Source organism: Globicephala melas, chromosome 13 (genome assembly GCF_963455315.2).
Source record: "Globicephala melas chromosome 13, mGloMel1.2, whole genome shotgun sequence".
In the NCBI taxonomy this organism is placed as follows: domain Eukaryota; kingdom Metazoa; phylum Chordata; class Mammalia; order Artiodactyla; family Delphinidae; genus Globicephala; species Globicephala melas.
The window spans coordinates 37532595-37545202 of record NC_083326.1 but is presented as its reverse complement, the minus strand read 5'-3'; the positions used below and the strand labels follow the sequence as shown (position 1 = coordinate 37545202).

The following is a 12608-nucleotide window of genomic DNA, read 5'->3' as shown; positions in this document are numbered from 1 at the left end:
CTCGGCCAGCCTAGGAAGCATGTCAAGGGGGAGAAGCCTGGAAGCAGCCTACGGTGGGGTGGGCTGGGCTCCCCCAGGACACCCTGGGCTGTGCCCTGAGGTCTCTCTCAGCTGAAGTCCTGGGCACTTGCCATCACTACCAGTTTTTGGCACCTAAAGTTATTTTCTGGATCGTGAGCTGTCTTCACACTTGCCTCCCAAACCTTCAGCAACGGGCTATGTCTCACTCATTTTTGTCTGATGCCAGGTACCCTACCTCCTCACAAGAATTCTGCATGGGGAAGGTAATCTGTAAATGCTGCTGCTGTTGATCTGGGTGATGCCAATCATGGTCCCAACTGTGCCCGGGCAAGTGCTGGAGAAAGCTGGGAAATGTCTGCCTTGTTTCTTTAAAGAGACACTTAAGCAGAGGGCAGGAGGAAGGCTTGGGGCCCAGGGGCAAGGATGGAGACAGGGGGAGGTGGAGCTCCAGCCCTTCCCTGAAGCCCTGTCCTGGAGCCGGCCCTCAGGGGCGGGCAGCTTGGCTGGTCTGCATCAGGGAGAGACCGAGCTGACGAGAGCTTTATTAATTATACTTGTCACAAATGGAGTTGGGCCGTGGAGGCCAGGAGACACTTATCTTCCTCACCCTCCCACTCTCCCCTCCTCTCCCTGTCTTCTTCAGTAATGTGAGTAATGTGAGTAATGCCAAGTCTATTATTCTTAGAATTTTAAAGAATGTCAGAGCTAGAAGGGGCTCCGGAGGCAATCTGGCCCACCGCCTCCTTCCACAGTCCAGGAGGTGGAGGCTCAGGGAGGCTCTGAGCTGAGCGCTTTGCCCAAAGTACCTGGTTTGTTTGGGGGCAGGTGGGACCTGGTGCCCAGGTTCCCTGACTCCAGCCCAGGCTCTGACCCTCACCTCACATGGCCTCTTATTTATCCCTCCAAGTTAGAGATGGTGGCTGTGGACATAAGGCTCTCTGGGTCCTTGAGACAAATCAGTGAGGGTGTCTTGCACAGGCCACGGCTGGTCCTGGGTTCTGTCATGGAGGCCACAGAGAAGGTGTAAGCGTCACTCGCCACAACAATGGGGACACCTCTGCACTCAGGCGAGTGTGGGAAGGGGCAGGGAAGAGAAGAGAGCACAACTTAGGACACAGGGCACAGCCCCGGTGGGAGGAGGGCTTCAAGACGTTTCTGTGGGAAGGGGGAAGGGGAGTGAAGACTCTCTCCATGCAAGCAGAGGGAGGTGGGACTAAGGACCGGTGTGAAGAGGAGAGACGAGAGCTGAGCACGCCTCGGATGCTAATGTAGCTCGTCTGGCACCTGGAGTCCGGATTTAAAGCATTTCTGCCTTCTCTCCTGGAACCCAGTGTTCCCTCCTGCTGGGAGAGCCGGGAGGGGTCCACGTGCGCTCAGCCGCAGCCTATGGTGTGGTCTGGGGCAGGGGGTGAGGGGCTGCTTGGTGGGACACGTTCCTGCCAGGGCTGCTTCCTGTCAGGATGGGGACTCCTCCAAAGGGAGAGGCTGGAGAAACCCCACATGTGGGTGGGCTGTGGAGGCCTGGGTTCTGGTCCCAGCTCTGTCACAAGCGAACTTCAACTCATTTCCCTCGGATCACAGATTCCCTGTGGGTAAAATGAGAAAACTGAGCTAGAAGTTGGTGCTGAAACTAGGCCTCCTGCAGATAGGAGTGTGTGAATGGCCAACAGGAAATGATCTCTAAGCCTGGAACGGGACTTTGCCCTCTCCTGCTGCCCACGGTTCCCTCTGTGTGTGTGCCCCTTGACAAACCCGCCCACCTCTGATACTCTAAGGACCCCTGGGGCTTGTCCCCCAGGCGAATGAGAAGCAGTGGGGAAGTGAGAGGGAAGCTCCACCCCATGGCCTCACTGTGCGGAGTTTTCCATCTGCCCTCGGTCCCAGCACAGGCTCCTGGGCACTACTGACATTTTGGGCCAGACACTTCTTTGTTGTGGAGCTGTCCCGTGCATTGTAGGATGTTTAGAAGCATCCTAACCTCTACCTACTAGATGCCAGTAGCATCTCCAGACAGTGTCCAAATGTCCCCTGGGGGGCAAAAGTGTTCTCTAAGACCCAACGCCCTAAAAGGACAGATGAATAATTCTCTTTAGAGAATATGGGGAAAGAGGGAAGATATGTCATTCATTTCCCCAAGAGAGAAAGAAAAGAACACGAGGACAGGGGGGGAGATGCAGAGGAAGGGCTGGTGGGACTCCCCTCACCCTTTCCAGTGACTCAAACACTGTTGAAGCCCTTTCTCTCCCTGCCATGGAAGAGCCATAGGGCTGCCCATTTTTCAGTGTTACGGGTCCCCCCCGCCCCCTAAAAGATATTAAAGACCGAACCCAAGGTACCTGGGAATGTGACCTTATTTGAAACAGGGTCTTTGCAGATGTAATCCAGTTAAGATGAGGGCATTAGGCTGGGCCCTAATCCCACATGACTGATGTCTTTATCGAAAGGGGAAATTTGGACACAGAAACAGGCACGCACACAGGGAAGTTAATGTGACGACATAAGAACACCGTCTACCAGCCAAGGAATGCCCGAGGCTACCAGAAGCGAAGAGAGAGCCACACAACAGATTCTCCCTCCCAGGCCTCAGAAGGAACCAGCCCTGCTAACACCTTGATCTTGGTCTTCTAGCGCCAGAGCTGTGAGACAAAACATTTCTGTTGTTTAAGCCAACCAGTTTGTGGGACTTTGTTACAGCAGCCCTCCAACCAATACGCTCAGGAAGAAGGACCACAGGACCAGGAAGCTGGAGTTACGCAGGGATCTGGCTTGTGGCCCCACCATCTGAAGCAGAGACATGTGCTGATGGGACCCAACTCACCGTACAGAGACAAAAACCAACACTGTGCCTCCCGGACAGACAGGTGGAAATGCATCACATCTCTAAAACGAAACGCTTTGGTTGTGCCAATCACTAGAAGTTGTAAAACTACCCTGAAGAATTAACAGCCTCCACATGCTAACTACATCCATCATAAATTCATCTTTAGTTTCTGTTATCATATCAGTGTCTCTGGGGACCCCTGTCTTGTCATCATTTGCCCTTTATAATTTATTCATCTCGTTCTTGCCTGCATCCTTTCTACTTATCATTCATCTTTACAGTTGTACATAAAATTAGATGGATCCTTCCATGGTGGGGCTGTCAGGAGGGAGATGGGCCTCAGCAGGGAAGTCCCAGTAAAGCTGGTGGCGGTCCCACGAGAGCCTCCTGTGGGTGTCAAGGTAGAGGTGGGGTGGGCAGAAGGAGAGAGAGGGAGAGTGTGAGGGAAGGAGGAGGAGAGGAGAGGGACGGGAGAGGCAAGTAAGAAGGATAAAGAAGAAAGGATGGGAAGTGAGAGGGGAAAAGAGTAAGAGGAAAGTGACCAGAGGGAGAGAAGAGAGGAGGAAACAGGCATAAAGAGAAAAGAGGAGAAGGAAAGGAAGAGAAGGTGGGACTTAAGAAAATGAAAATGGGAGGCAGGGGGAGAAAGGAGAACATCCTGAGACAGCAGTGCTAGAAATCCAACTGAGTTGTTTTTTTTGTTTTTTTTAAATTTTCCATTTTAACATATTTCCTGGTAAACTCAAAGAAGGTCACATTGAATTTCCATGGAAATGACGTGTCCTGAGTAGTGGGGACCTTTAGTCGGGAGGTGTGATGGCAGTGATGCTGCTTGTCTACCAGGCTGAACTGAGCGAGGGGTGCGGGTGGGAGACAGCCATGGAGGACTGTGTGCGTTTGCTTTGTATTCTCAGGTTGCCGGAGTGAGGGCACAAAAGCCAATCTTTAACTAGTGAATTGGAACTTTAATGTTTACCAAGCAGATACAGCTCCCACTCTCCCCCTGCCAGCTCTCTCCCCTCCCCGCTTTCAGGCCTCCCGCTAACTGGACCCACCTCTTCCCCCGTCAGCAGCCCTGGTGAGGAGACTTTTCTGCTGCCCCAGGAGAAAAGTGCTGGCCACTGCTGGCCATGTAGCCTGGTTTTCTCTGATCGGAGTCTCTTGGGCTCTTCCTGGAAGACAATTCCCTGAAAAGTCCCAAAGGCAGGGGGAGCTGGGACTAAGCAGCAGGGGCCTATTTTAAGGAACAGGATTCTTCCAATAGGCCTCCCGTGCACACTCAGACAGACCCCAGGGAGCTCTCCAAGTGGACCTCTCCTGCCTAGCTCACGGCTCCTGACCTGTCACACGTGCCTTGTCTTCTAGGCTAGTTCTTAGACCAGCGCTCTCATCTGACACACCCATCGTCCTCCCAGCTCTCTATTCCCACCTTGCCCATGTCCTGAACACACTTTTTTTTTTTTTTTTTTTTGCGGTACGCGGGCCTCTCACTGCTGTGGCCTCTCCCGTTGCGGAGCACAGGCTCCGGACGCGCAGGCTCAGTGGCCATGGCTCACGGGTCCAGCCGCTCCGCGGCATGTGGGATCTTCCCGGACCGGGGCACGAACCCGCGTCCCCTGCATCGGCAGGCGGACTCTCAACCACTGCGCCACCAGGGAAGCCCCTGAACACACTTTTGAGCAACTCCTACACCCCATAGCTATCCAGGTCCCCTCTAAAGCAACTGGTGGCCCTAGAAAGAAGAGGTGGATTTTGGTAGCAGATCAGGTGCTGGTCTTGGCTTGGCCATTTAGTAATTGTGTCACCTTGAGCAAGTTGCTTAATCTCTCTAATCCCGGGTCTCTTCACGTGTGAGGGATACGCATGACATCTTCCTTATAGGGTGGTTGCGAAGATAAAATGGGGTAACGGAGGTAATGTGCTTGCATCACGCCTGTCAGATAGTGAGTGCTTAATAAATATTAACTGTTATCACTGAACTGTTTTCTACTCTACCCATTTTATGATAACGTGCTGTCTTGTACCATTGATGTGTGTGTGACTTCTGTCTCCAATTTGATGGACAGCTCCAAGAGGGGGTGGTGAGGCATTTTTCTTATCTGTGTCTTCCTGGATGCCTATCACAGTGCCCAGCACAGACTCAGGAAATTCTTGTTGATGAATTGAGAAACCATGTTGACTTAACCCTATAAATGATGGAACAAACATTGGGAATGGAAGAAGGTGGGCTGGAGAGGGCAAGGGGCCAGGAGAGAGAGTGAGATTGAGAGTGTGACGGGGAGATGGTGAGTGTAGAAAAGTGGAATCACTCTGCCTAGATGCCGGCAGAAGACCCTGCTTGAAGGGACCCTGATGAGGCTTTGTGGTTTAGTGATCTCATTCTACTGAAGGCGTGTCAAATTAAAAAACAATAATCCATCTGTAACACTGGTCCAGGGATGACTCCGTCAGCCATCTGAGAGACTTTGGTTAGGCTGGTTCCAAGGGATACTGACCTCTGACTTGTAAAAACAGCCACTGTGATCTGGTTTCTGAGCTTCCACTTATCCCAAGAGAAATGTCAGCTCCCCTTCCCAGTCCCTAAGTGGGGACACGTGGGAGCGGTGTCTCTAGTTCTGGCTCTGTTGTTTTGTTACTGTTTTTGATGGTGGCAGTGTGTGCATGCATGTGCGCACACATGACAACAATGGGATCGTGTTCCTTGTTGCCAACAGGATGCTGACTCTGTAAGTTGCTGGGAAACAGAGTGGGCTGCCTGCACCATCTTCTCCCCTCTTTCTCTCGTCAGTGAGAAAGTGGAGGGCTAATTTTAATGGATTGATTTTAATGGATTTTGAAGTCTGGAAAAGTGCCTCAATTGTTGAGGTTACCAGTTTCCAGGATCTTTTTTTCAATTTTTTTCTCCTTAGTCAGACATAAAGTGCACTCACCAGGGCACCTAGTGTGGTCACCCCAGGAAAGAAGAAGTCTCCCTCTGCCCCCTGACCAAGGAGGCAGCTGTGAGCACTGCCTCAGCTGGTGGCAACACCCATTATACAGTTGGGTGGAGCATTCTGCTTGGGCCACTTCCCAGCATTTGCGTCTCACTTCCTCTGATCTCAAAGGAGAGAACCAACCAACAATAGTAACACCAGTTCTGCTTTCTGGAATCCAGATGACTCCACTTTAAAATCTGGTCATTTTGTTTTTCATTAATCTCTATGTGAGTTTTTTGGGGGACAATGTGCCCTGGGAAGTTGGAGCTGCAATCCTGTCTTTTCTCCCTGTCCCTCCCCCTGTGGGCTGTGCCTGCCCTGAGAATTGTGATGAGGTCTTTGAGGCCATGAGTCTCCCCGTGAGGCCTTTGAAGAAAGGACAGCGTTCCAGGCACCGCAAGGGGACTCTAGGCTATGTTTTAGTTCCATTGTTGGCCTCTCTCCTCACCCCTCCCACCTCCCAACATACATTCATGGTTGGTTTGTTTTTTTTTGTCCTTTCTCCCAGACTTGCCCAACTTGTCTTTGTGGTTTCAGAAAAATGCCACTGGATCTTCCAGTATGAAGGATTAGCACAGATTATGGGGAACAGTGTTAATTATTGGTGGAAGGGGGGCTGGCGCGTCGCTCCAACATGCTCCTGATTTCCCCTGGGCCTTTCTGCCTGGTAATAAGCCTTCTTTAATCTGGCAGGCCCCTTGGTGAAATCAGCACCACGGACAGTGGTATTGATTGCTTCTGAGAAACCATCACAGCTGCTCAACCAAATTACCTTTGATATGTGACCTTTAATGTAATTACTGCAACATCAAAGTATTTCTATAAATTATTAAAGAACTAATACACTCCATCATTTAGCTATTCTATTATATGTAAAATAAACAACCACAAGTTAATGTTAGATCCTGAACAATCCACACTTGCTACTGGAATTCTCCCAAGTCCGCAGTCTCTCCCCCTTCAAAATCCCAAGCCGCCCCCTCCCACCTTCTCTTTCGGTTTCCCCATCTAATTCCAGGCTTTTAGCCATCACGAAACTCCCCAGCAATCTCTCTCAAGCTGATGAAGGACCTCCCATAACAATGTGGTATTTTCTATTCCATTGGGGTGGCTCTAAAATATCTATCACGATCTCCCCCAAAACAAAGTACCACAAACACTTTATTAATCAGCACAAACCTTTCTCAGAAGCCTTTGATTTTCTTACAATATGGCTTTATGCTTCACACATAACATGGGGTGATGTGGAGCGTATTTCTGCCATCTTACAGAGGGCACCCAGAAAGTAATTACTATAATATATGTGCACGTAGCTGCGCCACTGAAAAACCAACTGGGGAATGGCCACCTTGCCAGAGCTGGGTTCCACACAAAAACCTGTGCGGTGCACGATTTCCATACATTTGCATCCGCGGGTGTGTTATTAAGATGACTCAGCCTCGTGCTTTGCAATCACAAATACCAAAATACAATGCAAAGGCTATCTTAATGGAAGGAAGGCCCTCCCCACCCCTAAACGGGTAAAGAAGGATCTCTGATGCAAAGGAAGACTGCTCCCGCCCCAGGTTGCGCTTTCCCTCTGTCTACCTGGTTAACCTTTCCCGCTGTGGGGCAGAAATGGAAACGTGTGTTTACATACGATTTGCTTGGTAAGAATGTAAACATGCATGTGTAAATATTGGTGAGCATATATACAGAACACATGTGCTTCCCTGCAGTGTCCATTGTATAAGCTTCAACACGGTACATTTTAAAATTCTTTAAACTATGCCCACAAACACTCACATCTTTCCATTTATCTTTAGATACTCGGTGAGCTGCATATCTCCCCCTCCTTCCGCATCCCCCGCCCCATCTCTCTGAACCCACAGGAGAGACCGCGCAGACCCTTGACCCGGGGAACACTTCTTATTTTATGGTGATGAACTAGCTTCGATAATAGCCACGGCTGATATCACACCCAGTTAGGGGGGCCATAAATAATTCTCTTCTCCCCCGCACAGAAGCTATAAACCAGGGCTGAGGCACGATAGTTTATCAAAGACGAGGGCTGGCTCCTGAAATAAACCGCGGTGATCTCACTCGCGGCGCCGAGCCCGGGCGGGTAGGCACTCCCTCCCTCCCGGCCCGGCCCGGCCCCCACCCCAGGAACGGCGAGGGTCCGACGTCGATCGGTGGGTGTTCGTGCAGCCTTGCGGCAGGCGGCCCGGCGGGCCCAATAGAGGCAGCTCCGGGATCTCAGGGCCCCGGGCACCCCGCGTCCCCACCCCGGGGCTGCCCGAACGGGATAGTGCTCGGAGGAGAAAACCGATCGGCGGCGCCCCGGTGGGTCAGGGGAGGAGCCGCGCCCGCCCGAGCTTTGTGGCCACGGCCGAGTTCGTCCCCCGCCCGGATTCCGTCGGGCCTGGACGGCCGAGTGCGCAGGCCGCCAGGCGAGGTCTGAGCTCGGCGCCCACGCGCCCGCTTCCCAGCCCCGCGCCTCGAGGCTTCTGGGGGCCCAAGGGGCGACGCGCGAGTTCCCGAGCGAAGGCCGGCGCCGCGCACCGGGGCCCGCGAGCCCCCCGCCGGCTGCACCGCGGCTCGGCCTCACGAAGTCGCCCCCTGTCGGCGCGCCCGTCGCTCGCGCCTCGGCGGGCGCCACTTACCCCGGGCAGAGTCTTCTGCTCGTGCAGCGCGCTCTGGGCCTTCAGCGCTGACTCACGCTCGCAGTAGGTGAGGAAAGCGCAGCCTGGGGAGGGAAGCAAGCGCCGAGAAGGGTCAGTGGGGCGCCCTCGGGCCGCCCACGCGCCCTCCCGCCCGCCCTCCGGTCTCCAGCCCCTCCCCGCTCTTGATCCCTCTCGCCACCTCTCTTTCTCTCCCGTGCGCTCTACTCGAGCTTTCCTGCCTCGCCGTTTTCCCGTGTCTGCTCTTCGTCTCTCTCGTTGCTTTTCTATTTTGCTCCTTCGGTGAAGTCTCCCCACTCTGCATCTTCTCCCCGCCACGCCCCCTCTCCCCGCGGGTCTCTTCCTGTCCGCCTGCCAGGTGCCTGCCTGCCTCCCTCCGATGTTGTTCTGTTTCAGCTCCAGCCCCAATACCTCCCAGAAGGGGCAGCTTCCACCCCTCACCCCAGCACCTCTAGTTACACTCCATCGTGAACTCTTGTTCTGGCCCCTTAGGAGGGATGATGCAGGGACCCTCCCGACCTTTCAAACAAAGACTCCATCTGTAAGGAGGACCCCAGGCCAGGCTGTCCTAATAAAATGAATGGGGCTGTCCATGTGCCCCCTGCCCCAGTCGGTTGTCACATCTGCAGTGATATCTTCACACCCCTCCTGGAGGGCTTGGAGACTCTTGCTCTGCCTCTGATTCCCTGGGTGACTTCAGCAGTCTCCTGTCCTGCCTCAGTCTCCTCACGTGTTAACCGAGAGGGTTGATCCAGTGGTCTGCAATGTCCAGTCCAGCTTTCCTCTTGCAGTGCCTCACCGGGGAATCTGGATTTTACAGAACACTGTGTCTTACTCAAGCGGTGACTTTTTAATGCTGGCCCTTCAGGCATGGTGACAAGGTAAAGAGAATACTTGTTGGTGGGAGAGGCTTTTTGGGAGTTCCCTCAGACTGCTCAGTGTCAGGGCCTCTTCCTCTGCCTCCAGATGTGGCTGTGTGGCTTGGGCGGCCCTAGGGTCTTAGGGAAAGTCAAAAAGCCAACTTCAGCCTGCAGCAGGCTTGCATCTGGAGGGGCATAGTGGCCTCAGACTTCCTAAAGTCACCATGGCCCCAGAGAAGGCACCCTGGGCGCTGGCCACCACCTCTGGCTCACTGTCTTCTTTCTCTCCCTTGTTTCACTCTCTCTCCCATGATCTGATCTCCCAACCATCTGTGTTCACCACTGCCCCCCTTTCTTTGCTCTCCCCCTTTCCAGTCTCCTCACCTGGTATGCCTTCTCTCCCCATTTTCACATCTACCAATCCCATCCATCTTTCAAGAATCTGATCAAGATCCACTTCTTCCCGGCAGACCACCTTGACTGGTCTAGTTCATCTTAAATCAACCTCCCTTCTCGACTGCCCACAGCTGGCCGGTGGTCATCCTCCTGGCCATTTATCAACTATTTCCTGAGTGCCCTTGAGCCAGTTTCTGTGACAGGTCCAGGAGCCCAGGCCCTCTTCTCATGAGGCTTGTAGGCTTCTGGTGCCAGTCTGGTGCCTTGTCACCAGGCTCGCTCTGGCCTTTTGTTCGTTTCCCTGGACATAAGAGTGCTCCCAGCATCCTCTGCAGTTCCTGACTCCTCCATCACCCAATAAAAACTCCCTTCCTCTCCTTCCAATGTAAAACTTGGTCCTGCCTCCCTTCCTCTCCTAGCTTCAGAGAGGAGATGGAAGGGAATGTATGTGCGAGGGAGATGTAGAGACGGGCAGAAGGAAGCGGGGAGAGAAAGCTGGGAGACAGTTCTCAGCTCCCGTGGCTCTCTGCCTTCCCTGCCTCCAACTCTGTCCCAGGCTGGGAGGAGCTATGAGTGCCAAGGAGCCTCTGTCCCACTCCATCTCATGCCTCCCCATCCAGACCCCAGATCACCCCTCCTCCCCCCCTCCCCGCTCCTCCATCCTGGTTGTGGCAGACGGTTATTGATGGAGACACTGGGGGACTAAAATGAACAGCAATCAGAGGCCCCCATGACGTCGTCCCTCGTGCTGCTGCCTGCCTCTGCCAGGGCCTCTTTCCTCTTGTCCCCTCACTGGCCTTGTCCTCCGCCCATGCCTGCCTGCAACTGGGAGGCAGCCGCTGTGCAAGCCAGCTCAGGACAAGGTCAGGGCAGGTTTGGAGAGGGAGGAGGAGAAGGGAGGAAGGAGAGAAAATGACCACGTTGTTTCCATGGACCAGGATAACAAGGAAAGGACTCCAGAAAGGAAAAAAAAAAAAGAATCTGTTGCGTTTGTCCAGCTTCCAGGCATTTCTGATACAGTTTTTTTTGAGAGCGCTCAGAGCTGTGTTGTGAACCAGAATCTTTGAGGGACCCCCAGGCCCTGTGTGACTTCCGCTGTCATCTGCACCCCTTGACTTCTTCCATTCCTCCCCTGCTCGCTCACCCAACTCATTCCAGCCTCACTGCCCCGCCAGGCATACTCTGCCCTCGGACCTTGGCTCTGGTGGTTCCCTCTGCTCAGAAGGAGCTCGGCCTACGGTCTGCACGGCCTGCCCCTTCACTCCCTTGAGGTTCCGCTCACACGTGGCCTCCTCAGAGATGCCTCTCCCGATGGCCTCATTTAATGCAGCACCTCCTCCCACCCCCCACACAGGACGCAGGCCTGCTCTCTGACCCCTCGTCCTGTTTGTGCTTCTCTTTGGCACCCCTCACCCAGACACGTTAATACTGTGTGTGTGTTCCTCGATGAGCGTTTCCCCGGGCTCAGATGAGGTCGGGACTTGATTTTGTTCTGTTCCTTAGTTCTCGGTGCCCAGAAAGGGGCAGGAGCTCAACACATGTTTGCCAAGAGCATTGAATCCCGAACACTTTGGCTACTTTGGGGGTGCCAGGAGGTGCGGGGACATGGCAGCGGTGCTGGGAGCTGATCAAGGGCCCGAGGACACTCCATAGTGGGAGGACAGAGGTTGCTGGTGAGAGCTGAGAGGTTGCCCTGGTGGGAGGGCTCTTGTCCCCAAGGCCTCCTTGAGCCCATTTGCTCAGGGCTTGACAGTATGGTTACTGTCACCATCCTGCTCTCTCCCCCATCAGATCATCCCCTGCAAAGGCTGATGCGTGGTTCCAGACAGGAAGCGGTACTCAGCCAGGGGTCACTTACTGATGCCTCTCTCTGAGTCCCAGTTTCCTCATCTCTAACTCCCTTCAGAGGCTGGCCGGGAGACTTACTAGCCAATGAGCATTAACAACCTCTGCAGAGCTCTCTAATCACAGAGCACAGTGTAAACACAGTCACTCTTGTGGATGGGGGGGGTGGGTCAGAGAGGCAGAGTCCCTCCTGTCCCTCTACGCCTCCATGAGGAGGGACCAGCCTTACACAGGGGCCAACTGGTGCCCACCCACCTGGCCTCCTCAAACTATCTCTTCAGCCAGCCCAGTACCATGTCTGACAGTCCACTCTGAGAGAGCTGTCTCACTGTGGCTCTTTTAAAAAGGCGGACACAGGGGCTTCCCTGGTAGCGCGGTGGTTGAGAGTCCGCCTGCCGATGCAGGGGACACGGGTTCGTGCCCCGGTCTGGGAGGATCCCCCATGCCGCGGAGTGGCTGGGCCCCTGAGCCACGGCTGCTGAGCCTGCGCGTCTGGAGCCTGTGCTCCGCAACGGGAGAGGCCACAGCAGTGAGAGGCCCGCGTACCACAACAAAAATAAATAAATAAAATATAAAAAAAAAAAAAAAAAGGCAGACACAGTACATAGTTATCAACAGCTGACTCTGTGTGCTTGAAGGGACCACATCTGCTCCCTTGCTGGGGGCAGAACCCTGAAGGAGCGGCAGCTTGGCAGGGATGGGGGGCTTCAGGAGGGGAGTTTGTCTTCACAGGGTGCTGCAGAGGGCAGCGGGCCTGGGTGGGGGCCAAGGTGGGCGCCCAGGGTGGCCAGGGGAGAGAGCGCTCGCAAGCCTCGCCCACTGGACACTCACTGAACTAACTGTGACTTCCTGTCCTCATCAGTACTTCTCCTAGGAGTTGAGGAGGGGGCTCTGAGCTGTGAGGGCGGTGCAGGGGGGCCTCAGCTCGGCAGTCACTAAATCTGCCAGGCTCCCTCTCCTGTAAGGAGCTGAGGTGTCCCCAGAGACACTCCCGGTGAGGCCCCTTGGGAACTCTCAGCCTAGTTGG

General features: G+C 54.1%; 1 protein-coding gene across 50 annotated transcripts in view; it reads right to left on the bottom strand.

Moving 5' to 3' along the window:
• CELF4 (CUGBP Elav-like family member 4) overlaps window positions 1–12608 on the bottom strand; it is a 299281-nt gene that overhangs the window by 215687 nt on the left and 70986 nt on the right. For all 50 annotated transcript variants that reach the window (XM_060310636.1, XM_060310638.1, XM_060310639.1 and 47 more), the window contains exon 2: window positions 8463–8545. In XM_060310636.1, the coding sequence (XP_060166619.1) occupies window positions 8463–8545 (83 nt within the window). The remainder of the gene's footprint in view (window positions 1–8462; window positions 8546–12608) is intronic.